At 40.4% G+C, this 21863-nt stretch overlaps 1 protein-coding gene across 1 annotated transcript in view; it reads right to left on the bottom strand.

The window, feature by feature from the left end:
- LOC147370329 (estradiol 17-beta-dehydrogenase 11) overlaps positions 1 to 21863 on the bottom strand; it is a 51747-nt gene that overhangs the window by 21310 nt on the left and 8574 nt on the right. The window contains exons 2-5 of the mRNA XM_086404858.1: positions 18929 to 19036; positions 14852 to 14983; positions 12449 to 12555; positions 6148 to 6285 (exon numbers count right to left, since the gene is read on the bottom strand). Of these exons, the coding sequence (XP_086260984.1) occupies positions 6148 to 6285; positions 12449 to 12555; positions 14852 to 14983; positions 18929 to 19036 (485 nt within the window). The remainder of the gene's footprint in view (positions 1 to 6147; positions 6286 to 12448; positions 12556 to 14851; positions 14984 to 18928; positions 19037 to 21863) is intronic.

The raw sequence follows: 21863 nt of genomic DNA, 5'->3' as shown, positions 1-21863 counted from the left end.
TTGAACCTGGGTCTCCTGCATTGCAGGCAGACGCTTTATGGTCTGAGCCACCAGGAAAGCCTTCAAGACCTTTTAGAACTAACACCCAAAAAAGATGTCCTTTTCATTATAGGAAACTGGAATGAAAAAGTAGGAAGTCAAGAAACATATGGAGTAATAGGCAAATTTGGCCTTGGAGTACAAAATGAAGCAGGGCAAAGGCTAGTAGAGTTTTGCCAAGAGAACACACTGGTCATAGCAAACACCCTCTTCCAACCACACAAGAGAAGACTCTACACACAGACGTCACCAGATGGCCAACACCGAAATCAGACTGATTATATTCTTTGCAGCCAAAGATGGAGAAGCTCTATACAGTCAGCAAAAACAAGACCAGGAGCTGACTGTGGCTTAGATCATGAGCTCCTTATTACCAAATTCAGACTTAAATAGAAGAAAGTAGGGAAAACCACTAGACCATTCAGGTATGACCTACATCAAATCCCTTACGATTATACAGTGGAAGTGAGAAATAGATTTAAGGGACTAGATCTGAAAGAGTGCGTGGTGAACTATGGATGGATGGAGATTCATGACATTGTACAGGAGACAGGGATCAAAACCATCCCCAAGAAAAAGAAATGCAAAAAAGCAAAATGGCTGTCTGAGGAATAGCTGTGAAAAGAAGAGAAGCAAAAACCACAGGAGAGGGGGAAGGCGCCAAGATGGCGGAGGAGTAGGACGGGGAAAACACTTTCTCCCCCACAAATTCATCAAAAGAGCATTTAAACGTCGAGTAAATTCCACAAAACAACTTCTGAATGCCGGCAGAGGACATCAGGCACCCAGAAAAGCAACCCAACTCCTTGAAAGGAGGTAGGAAAAAATATTAAAGACAATAAAAGAGACAAAAGAGGGAGGGACGGAGTTCCGTCCCGGGAAGGGAGTCTTAAAAAGAGAGAAGTTTCCAAACACCAGGAAACCTTCTCACTGCCGAATCCGTGCCGAGCTTTGGAAGCACAGAGGACAACATAACAGGGAGAAAAAATAAATAAACAATTAAAACTCGCAGATTGCGAGCCCTACGGTAACTCCTCTAGCGGAGAAGCAGCGCAGACGCCTGCATCCGCCATTAGCAAGCGGGGGCTGGGCAGGGAGGCGCGGCGCGGGCTGCATCGCTGAGAGTAAGAATCTGGCCTGAATACCCTGAGCACTATCTGAGCGAAATAATTTGGGCTAGCAAACTAGACTGTGGGATATCTACCATGCGAAAAGCCAGCCCTAACCTAAGACACCGCCAGCCCGCGCACGGGACAAAGGACTAAACAGAGGTAGCCGGCTGCAAACCTTCCCCCTCCGGTGACAGGCAGCCAGAGCCGGAAGGGGGCAATCACAGCCCCAGAGAGACATTATCTATAAAACTGGCTTCTTTGCTAACTAAAACTTATTGGGGGTCTGGACGGTTAACATCTGCCTGAGAAGGTGCGCCGGTTTTACACCCAGATAACCAAGTGGCGGGGAGGCGATAAGTCGCAGCATTGGCGCTCGCCAAACACCTCATCACCTGAGCTGCTCGGACCTGGGAAGAGCACAAAACGCAGCCCCAACTGAGTCTGCGCCTCTGAGGACTACCTGAGTGCCTGAACCAGAGCGGCTTGGACCTGGGAGGTGCATGCAACCCAGGGCCAGCCTCGGATTGTTCCCGGCGGAACAACCTAGAGCCTGAGCAGTGTGGGCAGGGAGGCTACACGCGCCGTGAGCGGGGGCAGACCCAGTGTGGCTGAGGCACTGCGAGCGCACGCCAGTGTCATTTGTTTGCAGCATCCTTCCCTCCCTCCCCATAGCGCGACTGAACAAAGAGAAGAAATACAGCTCCACCCACCAGAACACCGACACAAGCTTCCCTAACCAGGAAACCTTGATAAGCCACCTCTACATACCCACACACAGCAAGGAAACGCCACAATAAAGAGAACTCCACAAACTGCCAGAATACAGAAAGGACTCCCAAACTCAGCAATTTAAACAAGATGAAGAGACAGAGGAATACCCAGCAGATAAAGGAACAGGATAAATGCCCACCAAACCAAACAAAAGAGGAAGAGATAGGGAATCTACCTGATAAAGAATTCCAAATAATGATAGTGAAATTGATCCAAAATCTTGAAATTAAAATGGAATCACAGATAAATAGCCTGGAGACAAGGATTGAGAAGATGCAAGAAAGGTTTAACAAGGACCTAGAAGAAATAAAAAAGAGTCAATATATAATGAATAATGCAATAAATGAAATTAAAAACACTCTGGAGCCAACAAATAGTAGAATAACAGAGGCAGAAGATAGGATTAGTGAATTAGAAGATAGAATGGTAGAAATAAATGAATCAGAGAGGATAAAAGAAAAACGAATTAAAAGAAATGAGGACAATCTCAGAGACCTCCAGGACAATATTAAACGCTACAACATTCGAATCATAGGGGTTCCAGAAGAAGAAGACAAAAAGAAAGACCATGAGAAAATACTTGAGGAGATAATAGTTGAAAACTTCCCTAAAGTGGGGAAGGAAATAATCACCCAAGTCCAAGAAACCCAGAGAGTCCCAAACAGGATAAACCCAAGGAGAAACACCCCAAGACACATATTAATCAAATTAACAAAGATCAAACACAAAGAACAAATATTAAAAGCAGCAAGGGAAAAACAACAAATAACACACAAGGGAATTCCCATAAGGATAACAGCTGATCTTTCAATAGAAACTCTTCAAGCCAGGAGGGAATGGCAAGACATACTTAAAATGATGAGAGAAAATAACCTACAGCCCAGATTATTGTACCCAACAAGGATCTCATTCAAGTATGAAGGAGAAATCAAAAGCTTTTCAGACAAGCAAAAGCTGAGAGAATTCTGCACCACCAAACCAGCTCTCCAACAAATACTAAAGGATATTCTCAAGACAGGAAACACAAAAATGGTGTATAAACTCGAACCCAAAACAATAAAGTAAATGGCAACGGGATCATACTTATTAGTAATTACCTTAAACGTAAATGGGTTGAATGCCCCAACCAAAAGACAAAGACTGGCTGAATGGATACAGAAACAAGACCCCTACATATGTTGTCTACAAGAGACCCACCTCAAAACAGGGGACACACACAGACTGAAACTGTAGGGCTGGAAAAAGATTTTCCATGCAAATTGGGACCAAAAGAAAGGAGTCACAATACTCGTATCAGATAAATTAGACTTTAAAACAAAGGCTGTGAAAAGAGACAAAGAAGGTCACCACATAATGATCAAAGGATCAATCCAAGAAGAAGATATAACAATTATAAATATATATCCACCCAACATGGGAGCACCGCAGTATGTAAGACAAATCCTAACAAGTATGAAAGGAGAAATTAACAATAACACAATAATAGTGGGAGACTTTAATACCCCACTCACACTTATGGATAGATCAACTAAACAGAAAATTAACAAGGAAAAAAAAAAAAAAACATGTATCTATAAAGCTCACTAAAGCAAAGCACAGTAAAATGAGGTATGGCAATAAAAGGTGTTAAATTTATCAAAAAAAATAAATAAATAAAGTGCTGAAAAATTAAAAAAAAAAAAAAAAAAAACCACAGGAGAAAAGGAAAGATATAAGCATCTGAATGCAGAGTTCCAAAGAATAGCAAGGAGAGGTAAGAAAGCCTTCCTCAGTGATCAGTGCAAAGAAATAGAGGAAAACAATAGAATGGGAAAGACTAGACATCTCTTCAAGAAAATTAGAGATACCAAGGGAACATTTCATGCAAAGATGGGCTCAATAAAGGACAGAAATGGTATGCACCTAACAGAAGCAGAAGATATTAAGAAAAGGTGGCAAGAATACACAGAAGAACTGTACAAAAAAGATCTTCACGACCCAGATAATCACGATGGTTTGATCACTCACCTACAGCCAGACATCCTAGAATGTGAAGTCAAGTGGGCCTTAAGAAGCATCACTATGAACAAAGCTAGTGGAGGTGATGGAATTCCAGTTGAGCTATGTCAAATCCTAAAAGATGATGCTGTGAAAGTGCTGCACTCAATATGTCACCAAATGTGGAAGAGGCAGCAGTGGCCACAGGACTGGAAAAGGTCAGTTTTCATTCCAATCCCAAAGAAAGGCAATGCCAAAGAATGCTCAAACTACTGCACAATTGCACTCACCTCACAAAGCTAGTGAGATGAGTAAATTTGGAGCTAGTAAAGTAATGCTCCAAGTTCTCCAAGCCAGGCTTCAGCAAAACGTGAACCGTGAACTTCCAGATGTTCAAGCTGGTTTTAGAAAAGGCAGAGGAACCAGAGATCAAATTGTCAACATCTGCTGGATCATCGTAAAAGCAAAAGAGTTCCAGAAAAACATCTATTTCTGCTTTATTGACTATGCCAAAGCCTTTGACTGTGTGGATTACAGTAAACTGTGGAAAATTCTGAAAGAGATGGGAATACCAGACCACCTGACCTGCCTCTCGAGAAATCCGTATGTAGGTCAGGAAGCAACAGTTAGAACGGGACATGGAACAACAGACTGGTTCCAAATAGGAAAAGGAGTTCGTCAAGGCTGTATATTGTTACCCTGCTTATTTAACTTATATGCAGAGTACATCATGAGAAATGCTGAGCTGGATGAAGCACAAGTTGGAATCAAAATTGCCGGGAGAAATATCAATAACCTCAGACATGCAGATGACACCACCCTTACGGCAGAAAGTGAAGAACTAAAGAGCCTCTTGATGAAAATGAAAGAAGAGAGTGAAAAAGTTGGCTTAAAGCTCAACATTCAGAAAACTAACATCATGGCATCCGGTCCCATCACTTCACGGAAAATAGAGGGGGAACAGTGGCAACAGTGGCAGACTTTATTTTGGGGGGCTCGAAAACATGGCAGATGGTGACTACAGCCATGAAATTAAAAGACGTTTACTCCTTGGAAGAAAAGTTATGACCAACCTAGACAGCATATTAAAAAGCAGAGACATTATTTTGTCAATAAAGGTCCATCTAGTCAAGGCTATGGTTTTTTCAGTAGTCATGTATGGATGTGAGAGTTGGACTATAAAGAAAACTGAGCGGAGAAGAATTGATGCTTTTGAACCGTGGTGTTGGAGAAGACACTTGAGCCTCTCTTGGACTGCAGGGAGATCCAACCAGTCCATCCTAAAGATCAGTCCTGAGTGTTCATTGGAAGGACTGATGTTGAAGCTGAAACTCCAATACTTTGGCCACCTGATGTGAAAAGCTGACTCATTGGAAAAGACCCTGATGCTGGGAAAGATTGAAGGCAGGAGGAGAAGGGATGACATAGTTGGATGTCATCACCGACTCAATGTCGTGAGTCTGGGTAAACTCCGGGAGTTGGTGATGGACAGGGAGGCCTGGCATGCTGCGGTCCATGGGGTTGCAAAGAGTCAGACATGACTGAGAGACCGAACTGAACTGAACTTATTTGAAGGATGATCTCTAGATTACCAAAGGAAAGGTTTTTTTTTCTTTTAACACTGGTACTGGTCACCTCTATCAGAATTACTTATGATGTGGGACTTGCCTGGAGGTCCAGTGGCTAAGACTCTGAATTCCCAATGCAGGGGCCTGGGTTCAATCCTGGATCAGGGAACTAGATCCTACAGCTAAGAGTTTGCATGATGCAACAAAGGAGGAAGATCCCACGTGCCACAAGTAAGATCTAGCACAGCCAAGTAAATGCATAAATATTTTTTAAAAAATAAAAAAAGAACTAATTACGATGCTTGTTAAATATACAGGCTCCCTGCCCCACCATTACTCTATCCCAACCAAAATGAAGAAATGCACAACTCTGGGGGTGGGACCCCTGCATGGTTCCCAGTACTCCTAGAGAAAGGTATAAGTACTGAAGTCTGAGAACCACCACCCAAGCGAAGAAAAAAGGAAGGCTAAGCAACTTCACTGTGTCATTCACATCTGTTTATATACATTCTCTCTCTTTCTCTATATGTTCCCATAGTCTACAGAAGCTGAAACTGAGATGAGCTAAGGGCCTCGAATATGAGATGTTTTAAGGATTAAAATATTTAGGAAAACCTATAGAATGGTTGATAGTCATAGCAACCACCAATCCTTCTGTCTCCATTTTTGCCTCAACTTACCTGGTACTTGGGTTTTTGATGAAGCCGGTGTTTATGAAATTAGGGCAGAGACATGTTGTTTTGACTCCGGTTCTTTTTAAGGCACTCAATTCTTCAGTCAGAGCTTTATGAAATCCAACAGCAGCAAACTTGCTTGAACTGAAAATAAACAGAGTTCATAAAATAATTCAAGAAAGCGGCTACATCTATTTAACTCAGATGTCTGTTTTCCTTAGTTAAGTGTGGTGCTCTGCCAAACAGCATGGGCAACATCTGAATCTCAGGCCTGGCCAGGACCCGCTGAATTAGAATCTGCATTCTGGATGACCCTCGGGCAAACTGATAGGCACAGTAAAGTCTCAGAGGGCTTCCCAGGTGGCTCAGCACTGAAGAACTCGCCTGCCAATGTAAGAGACGTGGGTTCGATCCCTGGGTTGGGAAGATCTCCTGGAGAAGGAAATGGCAACCCACTCCAGCATTCTTGCCTGGAAAGTTCCATGGACAGAGGAGCATGGCAGGCTACAGTCCAGGCGGTTACAAAAGAGTCGGACACACTAGCAACTAAAACAGCAAATAACAGCTAAGTCTAAGAAAGAAGCATTTACTGCATCTCAGCATTTATCAGAGAACTGAGTAGGCTTAAATGTCTTGTTAAGAAAATTGGTAGGGTGCTTGTTTTTGTTGTTGCTGTTTCCCTAAAATGTAATGTCACTATAGGCTGTTCATTATTTACTACAACATGTCATGGAATTTATTGGGAAATTCTCCTGGATAAGTCCTGTTCTTCCTTTAAGTCTTAGCTTGACTTCCTCAAATATGCATTTCCGAAACCCTAGTCTAAATTATTTCCCCATCATACAGTAATCTTCAGTTTTCCACGAAGCACATCTTGAATTTGTAATTAAATATTCATTTGGATGAATTTTTTAAATGTCTGACCCCATACCTTCTCTATAATAATCTCTATGACTGTTTTGCTCTCCAGTGAATCCCCAGGGCTTGGCACAGTGCTTGGCCTATAATAGGTGTTCAGTAAATATTTTTCAAGTGAATAAATCAAAATGTAAAGCAATTCTTATCATCATAGTGCCTTCATTTGGAAAGAGAAGGAAATTTTCCGTATTTTAAATGGACATTAGTTTTCCAACTAGGCTTTTAGAGAAAGTAGCATTACTGAAAAATATAAAATCACATACCATATAATTCACTCACTTAGGAATACAATTCAATGGGTTTTAGAATATTATTTTATTAATTTAAAAATTATACAAAATATTTTTGATATAAAATTTACAATTTTAATTATGTTTAAGTGTATAATTCAGTACCATTAATTACTAGATAGATTGCTTTTCTCTAAGCCTGTACAGATTAGCAATTATACAAAGCAAATTCTTGCCAATTAACCTGTGCTTTGGAAAACAGAAAGCTGTGGAAAGTTCTCTTTTATCCTTTTTTTCCTGAAGCTTAGACATTTATTGAAGGCTTAAAAGAAAGATTGCTAGATTCAATTACATAAAATGTAAATCTTCTGTACACAACAGAAACAAAAATAATCGTATCTAAAATTGATTACTATATGCCAGACACTGACCTCAGTTATTCAGATGCATTATTTGATTTAATCCCTTAACAACAATTCTGTGAAACCGATACTATTATGATATCTATTTCCCAAAAAAGAAACTTAGGTAGAGGTGGAATTATAGAACTTGACCAAAGACAAAAAACAAAGTGGTGGAATTAGGCTTTAAATTTGGGCAGCAAATCAGACCTCTAATATGATATAGTTGAAACTTACATCAGCTCCGAACCAAGCTAACGGCTTCCCAGGTGGCACCAGTGGTAACGAATCTGCCTGCCAATGCAGGAGATGTAAGAGACGCGGGTTTGATCCTTGGGTGGGGAAGACCCCCTGGAGAAGGAAATGACAACCCACTCCAGTATTCTTGCCTGGGAAATTGACTTAGTGACTAAACAAAAACAACAACAACCAAGTTAAGAGGTAAATGACAAACTGGTAAAGCATTTGCAACTTATAGGACAAGGATTAGGGTGACATAAGAATTAGGTAAATAAAGGACAATTTTTATAAATGAATGAACATGCTCAGTCATGTCTGACCCATTTTACGATCCCATGGATTGTAGCCTGCCAGGCTCCTCTGTCCAGGCAAGAATACTCGATTGGGTTGACATTCCCTTCTCCAGGGCAAGATCCCTAACTCAGGGATCGAACCCACATCTCCTGCATTGGCAGGTGGGTTCTTTACCACTGAGCCACTGAGGAAGTCAAATGAATAAGACAATATTCGAATGGATAAATACCTAAGGGCATTAGCAGAAAATTTACAAAATAAAAATACCAATGTGTACGAGTGCTAAGTCACTTCAGTCGACTGTCCAACTCTGTGTGACTCTATGGACTATAGCCTGCCAGGCAAGAATACTGGAGTGGATTGCCATGCCCTGCTCCAAGGGATCTTCCCAGGGATCGAATGCATCTCTTACATCTCCTGCACTGGTAGGCAGGTTCTTTACCACTAGTGACACCTGGGAAGCCCCCAAAAACCAATAGATATATGTATATGAAATGTTTTATCCTTTCAGGGGTAATTAATATAAATACAAGATAAATACAAAATAAATACAAGATAAAAGTTGTGCCTAGGAGTAACAGTAAGGATAGTAGGAAATTTTTTGTTTGAGTTGTTTTCAATGTACAAAATACTTTCATTTTATAGAATTGGACTGGAAATAATTTTAAGTCATATGTCTCAGCTTTAAGAAAAAAAAGTGAGAGAACTTTCAACAGAATTTCTGAAGTATAGGCTAAATGGCAGTTTTCCAAAGTACAGGTTAGTTGGCAGCATTTTCTGGAAGACAATTTGGCAAAAGGTATAAAATTCATTAAAAAAATATGCCATGCTTGAGACTTCTCTGGCAGTCCAGTGGTTAAGACTCTGTGCTTCCACTGCATGGGGTGCGGGTTTAATCCCTTGCTGGGGAACAAAGATCCACATGCCATGAGATAACAGCCAAAAAAAAAAAAAAAATTATATCTAACTATCTATCTATCTATGCTATGCTCTTAGAGTCAGTAATTTCTCTTTTAATTACTTATCCCAAGGAAATAAACAATCATGTTTCTAAAGATGTATAGTCAAGGACAGTCCCTGGGGTATCCGGTTCATGAAGGCAAATAGTTGGAAAGAGCTGAAAATGTCTGTAGTGGACAGAGGCTGTTTTTGCCTCTGTCAGCATTCATATTCCCTCATTCTGCTAAGATGGCTTTGATTTTGCTGGCTTACACCCTAGTTCAGCAGTTGGATCCACGTTGGTCTAGTTAAGAGTGAACTCCAGGACTAGAACACTGGGAGGTATGGCTTTTCCCCGCTGATGCTAGACTTGGGAGTTGAGAAGATATTATTCCAGCAAGGCTGGTAGCCATTCTTGGCAACAGAGAGCCTGCGTAAGATTTCTCCTCTTTTGGTCTGAGGCAGTATACATTTTGTGTTCCTTGCAACTGAAAGAATCTAGAAAAATAAATTATCCAACAAAAACTGAAAATGATGTTGCATATATATATTTTAAATGCAAAATGTTCACTTTAAAAAAAAGATTATGTATGTATATCTTTTTCAAGGTATGACTATTTCTACATTAAATACATGGTTATTTCTGTGTGGTGAGATTATTCTGTGTGGTGAGATTATCAATAAATATTCTTCTTTTCTCTTCTACTAAACTGTTTTTTCTGATTTTTCTGAAGTGAACCAAAAGTGCAGAAATATATTAAAACTCATAATTATCTTGAGTGTGTTGAAGGAATTTTATATTTTTGAACTTCAGAATGAACTTGTTTATAGATATATATATATATATAAAAGCTAACAGTGAGTGGATTTTTTACTGCACTATGTGTGTGTGAAAGCATTAGTTGCTCAATCGTGTCTGACTCTGTGATCCCATGGACTGTAGCCCTCCATGCTCCTCTGTCCATGGAATTCTCTATGCAAGAATACTGGAGTGGGCAGCCATTCCCTTCTCCAGGGGATTTTCCTGACCCAGGCAGGGATTGAACCCAGGTCTCCTGCATTGCAGGCAGATTCTTTATCATCTGAGCCAGCAGGAAAGCCCACTAAATTTCTTCTTACTATCAATAACCTTAATTAATATTTTCTTATTCCAAATTATTCTTTTGAATAACATTCCATTACAAGCTAATGATTAGTACTCAATTTTGGCATGTCTTTCCATACTGGTAACTTTCATGCTTATAAATTGACTATATGAATTGACAAAATATATCAGCTAGAGTTTATAGATGAACAAAAAGAACAAACAAATTTGCAAAATTAGTCTAACCATATCCACAGACTGCTTGGTTGTTCTTAGGCAATGGCAAGAGAAGTGATTTTTATTTTGTTCTGTTGTTCATCTACATTTTCTTTCTTTCTCTGTTGGTATATATTTATTTTCTAATAGTTTTAGAAATAAATATAACCTTGACTTGAGTTTTTTTAAAAAAAGATGAAATACTGCTAAAGCAGTCACAGGACAGGTCTATTGTGCCTAGACTACATACTGTCTCTTTTGAAGTAATTAGCCCCTAGCTGGAGAAGGCGATGGCACCCCACTCCAGTACTCTTGCCTGGAAAATCCTATGGACGGAGGAGCCTGGTAGGCTGCAGTCCATGGGGCTGCTAGAGTCGGACACGACTGAGCGACTTCACTTTCACTTTTCACTTTCATGCACTGGAGAAGGAAATGGCAACCCACTCCAGTGTTCTTGCCTGGAGAATCCGAGGGACGGGGGAGCCTGGTGGGCTGCACAGAGTCGGACACGACTGAAGCGACTTAGCAGCAGCAGCAGCACTCCCTTGATGAAAGATAGTTTCAGGTTCTGCTGCTAGGCTCATATGTTTATATGTCATAAGAAAATAAGTTATCCACCAGAGCCTGAAGTGAAGTGAAGTGAAAGTCGTTCAGTTGTGTCTGACTCTTTGTGACCCCATGGACTACACAGTCCATGGAATTCTCCAGGCCAGAATACTAAAGTGGGTAGCCTTTCCTTTCTCCAGGGGGTCTTCCCAACTCAGGGATCGAACCCAGGTCTCCTGCATTTCGGGTAGATTCTTTACCAGGTGAGCCACAAGGGAAGCCCAAGAATACTGAAGTGGGTAACCTATCCCTTCTCCATCGGATCTTCCAAACCCAGGAATTGAACCAGGGTTTCCTGCATTGCAGGCAGATTCTTTGCCAACTGAGCTATTAGGGAAATCCCATATTTATACACATATATATGGCTACATTTACAACTACATCTGTGTTACTTTTAAAATGTAGATACTTAATTCTATCTAAGATACAATTGATAGATAATTGATTAGATACAATTGTATCTAATTGTATTTAGATACAAACAAAAGAGCACATTTGTTTGGTAGAAAACAAATTTGAGCAATATCTATTTACCTACATGGTCATAATTCAACATTAAAGGGTGATAATTTGCTAACATACAGAAACAGCTAACAGCCAACAGGGTGCCTGCAACCAGTAGGATGACCATGGCTATCATGACCTCACAGATCAATTCTCCACATGGGGGAGCACACCATTACTGTGCTCTACTTGTTATAGTAACTTCTTAGTTACTACAATAGCATGGGTTTTTAGAAGAACTATTAAAATTCACTTTTACAACAATTTCATTGTCTGGATGTTTTTAATTTGGAATCCCAGATTATATTCTCTCTTTCTAATGGTTAGTTTCCCCAAAATTACTTTATTAAAATGATTAATATTAACTTTTCTCATCTTGTAAAAATCCTGCCCTCATTTTAATTCCTTGCTGCTAAAAGGGATGAGAAATGCTTGAAGCACTTGGCTTCCTATTGGATAATTTCCCTGCAGCCACCTCTCAAACGGTCAGCCTAGGAGAGGATTAATGATTGATAAGGCTGTTGTGCAAGAGACTTTGTACAACTCCTTCTGCTTATTTCAGCAACACTGGAAGTCTGTGTGTTACTTGCTCAGTTGTGTCTGACTCTTTCGTGCCCCCCATGGACTGAAGACTGCCAGGCTCCTCTGTCCATGGAATTCTCCAGGCAAGAATACTAGAGTGGGTTGCCATTCCCTTCTCCAGGGGATCTTCCCAACCCAGAGATTGAAATCAGGGCTCTTGCACTGCAGGCAGATTCTTTACCATGTGAGACACCAGGAAAGCCTATCATTGTTAACAATAGTCCTCATTACACTCAAGAAATCACACTCAAGTTAAGCACAGGAACCAATGAAAAAAACACATGTTCACATACCAGTAAGCCAGTAAGAAGGGGACCCCAGTATGCCCAGCTGCTGAAGCCACAGTGACAATATGGCCATGATTATTCTTCATCATCTCAGGAAGAAATGCCTTTGTAGTCTAGAAATGTTTTTAATAAGAGAAAAAAAATTATTTCTGATTTGCAAACCCAGTGGGAATATTTCAAAATGAAGTGTATTTTAACATTGTTCATAACATTTCATCAATAAAAAAACCTAGATTAATTTTCATAGGAGAAAAAAAACAAATGTGGCAACATACTGCAGATAGGATGCCCAGATTAGAAAAGCTAAATGAAACAATGAACACTAAAAGCTTTGAGAATCCATCTCAATTAAATTGTTAATTTCTTATGTCTCCAGTTCCTCCACCTTCCAGCATTGATGTCTTCTCTCATCTCATATATTGAACAAGTATAATATCTAGAGTTATTGAAAATTTTACATTTAAGGTGAAATTGTTAGAAAAGAGTTTGGTTATGTCATCAAAATACTGAAGTGACAAAAAATCTTGCAATAGTCACTGAATGCTTTTATACAAAATAAATATTTATTGAGCACCTACTGTATGCTGGGGATTCAGGAAAAAAAACATTTTCAGAAAGACACAAACTTTTAAGGCATAAAAGTATAAAAAATGGATGTCAATAACTTGGGGCTAATAAAATGAAACAATACTGCACTTTCACTAACCTCAATATCCCTTCTTCTAAACTGAAGTAAAGTTGATTTACAATATTGTATTAGCTTCAGGTGCACAGCAAAGTGATTCAGTTTTATATATATATACATATATATACATACTTTCATATTATTTTCCATTATGGGTTATTACGAGGTATTAAATATAATTCCCTGTGCTATACAGTAGATCCTTGTTGCTTATCTGTTTTATGCCTACAGTTTGTTAATCCCAGACTTCTAATTTGCCCCTTCCCTCCCCCTTTGATAACCATAAGTTTTTCTGTGTCTGAGTCTGTTTCTGTTTTGTATATAGATTAATTTGTATTATTTTTCACTTTCCATATGTAAAGGGTATCCTATATTTGTCTCTCTCTATCTGATCTTCTTCACTAAATATATTCTCTAGGTCGATCCATGTTGTTGCAAATGGAAGTATTTTATTCTTTTTATGGCTGAGTAAATTTCCATTCTATACATATTTGCTACACCTTCTAAGTCTCAATTGTGTGTTGCCGGGCACTTGGGTTGTTTCCATGTCTTGGGTATTGTAAATGATGCTTCTATGAACACTGGGGTATATATACCTTTTTGAATTAGAGTTTTCATTTTTTCTGCACATATACCTGGGAGTGGGGTGGCTGGGTCATATGGTAGCTCTCTTTTTTGTTTCTTAAGGCAGTTACATACTATTTTCTACAGTGACTATACCAATTTACATTCTGAGATTACTCATCCCAAACTCACATCCAAGAAATCTTTAAGGGGCTCTTTTATGTAATGGCTATTTGACCAACATTTAGACTCTCTCTCTCATCCTCTCTCTCTCTCTCACCATTTAAGATCTTGAATGGTGAAGTTCCTGATAAAGTTTGCAATTTTGGAACCAGGAAATAATATAAGGCCTGAGTCTTGTGAAAATAAACAGGTAAACTGGGTTCACCTTTTATAGAATCACAGAAAATGACTCAGATAATCTCTAATCCCCCCCTCATCTCTAAACAGATCACAGAGAAATGTAAAAATCTAGCTTAGAATTAAAACATATATAACACCTAAAGTTTATTCTTATTATTAATTCATATTATTCATATTTTTTGAGGGAAGGGAAGTATGATTGATAGGATTTGGTCACAGCATGTAAAATGATTTCTTTGGATGTGAGAGTTGGACTGTGAAGAAGGCTGAGCGCCAAAGAATTGATGCTTTTGAACTGTGGTGTTGGAGAAGACTCTTGAGAGTCCCTTGGACTGCAAGGAGATCCAACCAGTCCATTCTGAAGGAGATCAGCCCTGGGATTTCTTTGAAAGGAATGATGCTAAAGCTGAAACTCCAGTACTTTGGCCACCTCGTGCGAAGAGTTGACTCACTGGAAAAGACGCTGATGCTGGGAGGGATTGGGGGCAGGAGGAGAAGGGGACGACAGAGGATGAGATGGCTGGATGACATCACTGACTCGATGGACGTGAGTCTGAGTGAACTCTGGGAGTTGGTGATGGACAGGGAGGCCTGGCGTGCTGCGATTCATGGGGTCGCAAAGAGTCGGACACAACTAAGCAACTGAACTGAACTGAACTGAACATAATATTCTCGGTATCTGGAGAAAATGTCAGTATTGGTTTGATTCAACCTTATGTCTGCTGAAAGCTTCACTTTAAACTTAATCCTTGGGTTACACAAAAGGGATTGTTTTTGGTAAAAGAAATCATACTTACCCAGAAATGTGCAAGGATATTAACTTCAAAAGTCTTTTCAATCTGAGGGTCTTGTGTAGCGAACAAGTCTGATGTGTAGACTACACCAGCGTTATTTACTAAAATACTAACATCTCCAACTTCTGCCTTCACCTTCAAACATAAAATTAAAATATTTACAACATTTAGAGGTCTGGGAATAGGTCTGCATGCAATGACTCTTAACGAAGTATAACTCTTTCTATTACGTGTGAAAAAAAAGTCATTTTGTAACCTATGCGTCAAGTGGGGAAAAAGATTTTTTTTTAAGTACTTAATTTCAAAATGGCCCTGCCTGTAAGTCTAATAGGCAGAAATTTTCTTTTGCAATTCAGTCTTTTGACTTTGGTCTCTATTGATTAGAACCCAAGAGGCATTTGGCTAACAAAAACCTAACCAGTGACAGATAAACAACAATTCACAGAAGGGTGAGCACTTCAATGAGGATCTAATGCCGTCGATCTGATAGGAGGCGGAGTTCAGGTGGTCAAGCGAGCGATGGGGAGCAGCTGTAAATATAGATGAAGCTTCACTTGCTCAACCACTGCTCACCTCCTGTGCAGCCTGGTTCCTAACAGGTCATGGACCAGTACCCACCCCCTTCCCAGCAGCTGGGGGACTGAAGGAGAGGTGGAATGTAGCCCATTAAAGCCTTTCACTATGCAATGCATTTTACACGATTGCATTATTTATCCCACTGAAGTCTCACCATTCTATGAAGTAGTAACTCTTATATGCTCATTTTAAAGGTCAGAAACGTGAAACATAGAAGGGTTATTTCTTGCCCAAGGTCATGTGGATATCTAAGGTCACATGGAGATGAGACTCTCCCAGATTATCTAACTTCAGAGCCCAAGATAAGCCACTTCAGACAGAAAGGAAGTCGGAAGGAAGGCTGGTCAGCACATCAGGAGGACATGAGTGTGTCACTGCTGAACACTCAGCAGTCAGAAATGAATTTCATCAGGTTGTATGTAAATTACTGAGTGGTCAAGCTGAGTGGTCTGGCCCTTGACAAACACTTGTGTGTACCTGTATCCACATCTCTAGCACAATATAAAAACTGTTGTTCAGAATAATGCCCCTAAGTTATTGAGAAAAACGGACATTTTGTGTGGTTGAACTGATGAAGCTGCCATTATGCCTCCAAAGTAACAGGACTCAAGATATAAATTCATGACTTCCCTTGTGGCTCGGACAGTAAAGAATCTGCCTAAAATGTAGGAGACACAGGTTTGATCCTTGGGTCAGAAAGATACCTTGGAAAAGGAAATGGCAACCCACCCCAGTATTCTCTCCTGGGAAATCCCACAGACAGAGGAGCCTGGCAGGCTATAGTCCATAGCATTGCCGAGTCAGACATGACCAAGCACACACACACACATCAGGGACAAGATATAAATTACTGTTTTATATTGCCAATGACACTCTTGACCTTATCTTCATCCTTGAGCTCCTCATCATCACATAATATCCCACCCTAGGGCTTTCACATTTCTTAATAATAAAAGCAGGCTGAGAGTTTAATTGTTTAAGTTGCATAAAAACCAAAAGAGCTACATTAAAAAGCCTATGTCAAAATATCTGATAATCACATCTCCATTGTGTAAACTCTGCTTAAGTATATAGTTTATCTTGGAATAATTTTAGTAAAAACACAATAATTAAAACACATGGAATAGGTTCAAATAATAAAACTATCTTTTCCAGAAAGCCTTTGCCCAGGTAAGTCTGGAAATCAGTGTATTCCATTTTAGGTAACTAGTAAATCCCCTTAACAATGGCCAATAACAAAATTACATAGATAGTACTGGCGATTCTACTAATTGGTGATTCTATTAGATTGATGATTCTATTAATACTAACAACTATTCTTACAAAGTGGCTACTAAGTGCCAGGTACTTTTCTAAGAAGTCTGCATCATTAATCCAGTTAATCCTCATAACAACCCTATGAAGTAGATACTGCTGCGATCCCCATGTTGTAATTGAGAAAAGTTAGGCAGAGGAAAAAGAAAGAAAGACCTTATATATTTAAACTGTAAGTTTGTTGATTTTTAAAAAACCTTTTATATAATAAACTTCAGTATAATAAACACATCCATTTAAAGTGTATGATGAAGAAAAAAGGCACAGAGAGGTTAAGCAACTTGCTCAAAGTTGCACAGTTACTATTAATTGAAAGAGCATTCATCTGTATGAAGGAGAATCACTGTTACCTTAAGTAAAACAGTCATTGTTAAATGCAGATAAAATATCTGCATTTTTAACAAATGTTTAACAGATATTTAACAAAATGCAGATATTTCTTACCTACAGGCCTTGCTCTCACTGCACCTTTTTCTGGGAAAGCCATTTCCCATCACTTGCCTGGGTAAATTCTACTTATTCTTTTGACTTAGCTCAGGCATCACTAATAATAAAGAGGCATCCATTTGAAAGTAAAAATTAAAATCTAAAAATAGAAGTTGGGACTTCCCTGGCAGTCCAGTGGCTAAGACTCCTAGCTTTCAAAGCAGGGAGTACGGGTGTGCTCCCTGGTCGGGGAACTAAGATCCCACATGCCGCACAGTGTGCCCAATAAAAAAATGAAGAGAGAGTAAAAAGGTTCCCAAATCTAACATTTCCTAAACAAAGAGATTCTGAAGTCTAGTAGAATTGGATTCTTCATACTGTACTGAATCAGAGTATCTAGAGGTGAGGTCCAGGAATGTATATTTTAAAGAATTTTCCCAGGTCCAAATGACCTTTCTACCATTACAGTAATTAGTTAACAAGGATGTGCATAAATGCATTCGGCGTAAAACCCTAACATGTGTAGCACATCTTGGTTGTATATAGAAGAGGAAAATAACTTTCTAGCTTTCTAGAAAAAGGTTTGTTGTTGTTGTTCAGTCACTAAGTCATGTCCGACTCTGCAACCCCCATGGACTGCAGCACGCCAGACTTCCCTGTCCTCCACTATCTCCTGGAGTTTGCTCAAACTCATGACCATGGAGTTGGTGATGTCATCCAAGCATCTTGTGCTCTGTTGGCCCTTTCATCTTCTGCCCTCAATCTTTTCCAGCATCAGGGTCTTTTCAAATGAGTCGGCTCTTTGCATCTAGTGGCCAAAGTATTGGAGCTTCAGCTTCAGTGTCAGTCCTTTCAGTGAATATTCAGGGTGATTTCCTTTAGGATTGACTGGTTTGATCTCCTTGCAGTCCAAGGGACCCTCAAGAGTCTTCTCGATCACCACAGCTAGAAAGCATCAATTCTTCGGCACTCAGCCTTCTTTATGGTCCAACTCTCACATCTGTACGTGACTACTGGAAAAATCATAGCTCTGACTATGTTGGCAAAGTGATGTTTCTGCTTTTTAATAAGCTGTCTAGGTTTGTCATAGCTTTTTGTAGATTTACATATGATCAAAGCCTGATAAACAGTTCGGTTTATCCTAATTTACTAACCCAGTTCTTTGAGCTTCAGAAGATCCCGTCAGTGATTTTGCAGGTCATCAAAGATTCACCTGCAGCACAATTAGATGGGCAAAGTTTAAGTGTGGAGGGTGCTAAACATGCAGATTCCCGGGTTCAGCCCTTGGCCAACTACAAGAAAACCTCTGGTGTACATATTTTAAAAAATACTTATCTATTTGGCTGCATTTAGGCCTTGGTTGTGAAACCAGACTTTTCTCTTGTTGCCTGCTGGCTCCAGACTGCACGGCTCAGTAGTTGCAGCGCCCTGGATTAGGTGCCTCACGACATGTGGGATCTTTGTTCCCCAACCAAGGATCTAACCCATGTCCCCTGCACTGCAAGGCAGATTCTCAACCACTGGGCCACCAAGGAAGTCCCCGGGGTGCATATTTATTTTTACCAAGTTCCCCGGAAAACTCCAGAACACACTACAGTCTGGGAGTCTCAGTTCCAGGTTCGGGGCCTGCCACTGGCTCGCTGGACAACCTTGGAGGAACCACAAAACTTCTGTTTACTTTGCCTACATCATAACTGCATCATCTCCCAAATCCTCCCCAGTTCTGGCATGATACAATTGGAACCAAATTTAAAGGAAGTTTACCTTCTTCGCAGAGCTGTAAATATCTTCTCGGTTACTACAGTCTACCACAAAGGTATGAGCCTTCGCACCCAGTCTCTTGCATTCGGTGGCTGTTTCCTCAAGTCCATGCTGCAAAAAGCAACGAAGGGCAAGAAGAACAAGATAAATGACATGAGCAGATTATACACACAGCTGAAAACAGCTGAGGGTATTCAGATTCTCTGGTCTAGGACTGGACAAGAATTTAACTGATGTATTTTTGACAGGGATATAGGCACACTTCACTCTCGGTACTACAACTAGTTTCTCTTTATTTGGAACTGAATTGAAAGCAAGCTTTTAAAAGAAGACAAAAGTCTTAAAATACTGAGCGTGCATTCATGAATTTCACATACTCTTTTAAAGGTAATTTCTACTGGAGTATAGCTGCTTTACAGTGTTGTGTCATACTCTGTGACTCTATGTATGTGTGTACACCATGTTCATGCTAAGTCACTTCAGTCGTGTCCGACTCGTTGGGACCCCATGGACTGCAGCCTGCCAGGCTCTTCTGTCCATGGGATTCTCCAGGCAAGAATACTGGAGTGGGTTGCCATGCCCTCCTCCAGGGGATCCTCCTGACCCAGGGATTGAACCCTCATCTCCTATGTCTCCTGATTGGGAGGTGAGTTCTTCACCACTAGCACCAACTGGTAAGCCCTGTGTATTCTGTATCAGGCTTTAAAAAATGATATTGAGATTTCTTTCTATGTCACTAAAAACTATTCATGAATATCAACTTCTGGCTGCAAAATACATAAATAATAAGTTAACTACAGTTCATCCATTCATTCAGTCATCCATTCCTCCAACATTTCAATTGTCACTGTGCTTAGCAGAACCTGCAGACACACATATGAATGAGATAAAATCCAGATTTCAGCAAGCTCAGTTCAGTTCATTTCAGTCGCTCAGTCGTGTCCAACTCTTTGCGACCCCATGAATCGCAGCACGCCAGGCCTCCCTGTCCATCACAAACTCCCGGAGTTCACCCAAACCCATGTCATTGAGTCGATGATGCCATCCAACTATCTCATCCTCTGTCATCCCCTTCTCCTCCTGCCTTCAATCCTTCCCAGCATCAGGGTTTTTTCCAATGAGTCAACTCTTCACATGAGGTGGCCAAAGTACTGGAGTTTCAGCTTCAACATCAGTCCTTCCAAAGAAATCCCAGGGCTGATCTCCTTCAGAATGGACTGGTTGGATCTCCTTGCAGTCCAAGGGACTCTCAAGAGTCTTCTCCAACACCACAGCTCAAAAGCATCAATTCTTTGGCACTCAGCTTTCTTCACAGTCCAACTCTCACATCCATACGTGACCACTGGAAAAACCATAGCCTTGACTAGATGGACCTTTGTTGGCAAAGTAATGTTTCTGCTTTTGAATATGCTATCTAGGTTGGTCATAACTTTCCTTCTAAAGAGTAAACGTCTTTTAATTTCACAGCTGCAATCACCATCTGCAGTGATTTTGGAGCCCCCCAAAATAAAGTCTGCCACTGTTTCCACTGTTTCCCCATCTATTTCCCATGAAGTGATGGGACCAGATGCCACAATCTTCGTTTTCTGAATGTTGAGATTTAAGCCAACTTTTTCACTCCCCTCTTTCACTTTCATCAAGAGGTTTTTTAATTCCTCTTCAAATAAGCAGGGTAACAATATACAGCCTTGACATACTCCTTTTCCTATTTGGAACCAGTCTGTTGTTCCATGTCCAGTTCTAACTGTTGCTTCCTGACCTGCATACAGGTTTCTCAAGAGGCAGGTCAGGTGGTCTGGTATTCCCATCTCTTGAAGAATTTTCAGTGTAGTAAACAACATAAAATAAGTATAACATTTAGGTAGTGTTAAGCTCCTTAGTCATATCTGACTGTTTGTGACCCCATGGTCTGTAGCCCACCAGGCTTCTTTGTCCATGGGATTCTCCAGGCAAGAATACTGGAGTGGGTTGTCATTCCCTTCTCTAGGGGATCTTCCCGACCCAGGGATTGAACTTGGGTCTCCTGCATTGCAAGTGGATTCTTTACTGTCTGAGCCACCAGGAAAGCCCTAACATTTAGGTAGGACCATATGAAATTGCTACTTCTTTGGAATAAAGGACTGAATATTGGCAGTTTCATATGGTTCAAAGTAATTTATTGTGTTAAGTATAATAATATAAAGAGAGTTATGGGAATAAGGAGGAGGAGTGTGCAATGTCATTCTAGAAGAGGCCCCTGAGCTGGTGAGGAGAGCAGGCAGGCAGAAAGAGGGGAAAGGGCATGTCAGCAGTGTAAGCACAGGGCTGGCAGGAGAAAGGTCCTACAAGATAAGCACCAGTAGACTGTTGTTGTTGGGTCATAATGTTCAAGGCCAGCAAGAGTCCAGATTAAAGGGCAATAGATATCGTATTACATTTTATCCAAAAAGTTAGTGTAGAACCACTGATTAAATTACAGAATCGAATTTGTGTATTCTGTTGATTACTCTTTCTAATGTATGGAGGATAGGGACCTCCCTGGTGGTCCAGTGGTTAAGAATCAGCCTTGCAATGCAGGGGACAAGGGTTCAAATCCTGGTCGGGGAATGAAGATCCCACATGCGGAGAAGAAACTAAGCACGCCTGTCACAACTACTGAACCTGTGTCCGTAAGCCACAATGAAAGACCCCCCATGATGCAACAAAGACCCCACGTGCTGCAATGAAGACACGACACAGCCAAACAAACTTGTTAAAAAAAATGTACAGAGGACAGACTTTAGGGGTCAATACTGAAGGAAGAGAGAAAAGTTAGCAGGCAGTTTCAGAACAGATGATAACATGTTTGAATTGTGGTTCCAGTTGAAAGGGTGTAGAGAAGAAAATAATCTTTAAAATGTATCTCCAGGAGGCAAAAGCATCAGGATTTGGTGACTGGATGAAAAAGGTGGGAGGGAAT

This window comes from Bos grunniens, chromosome 6 (assembly GCF_055505025.1).
Source record: "Bos grunniens cultivar Pamir isolate PY7600 chromosome 6, Bosgru_T2T1.0, whole genome shotgun sequence".
NCBI classification, from domain to species: Eukaryota; Metazoa; Chordata; class Mammalia; order Artiodactyla; family Bovidae; genus Bos; species Bos grunniens.
This window is presented reverse-complemented; position numbering and strand designations above follow the sequence as displayed.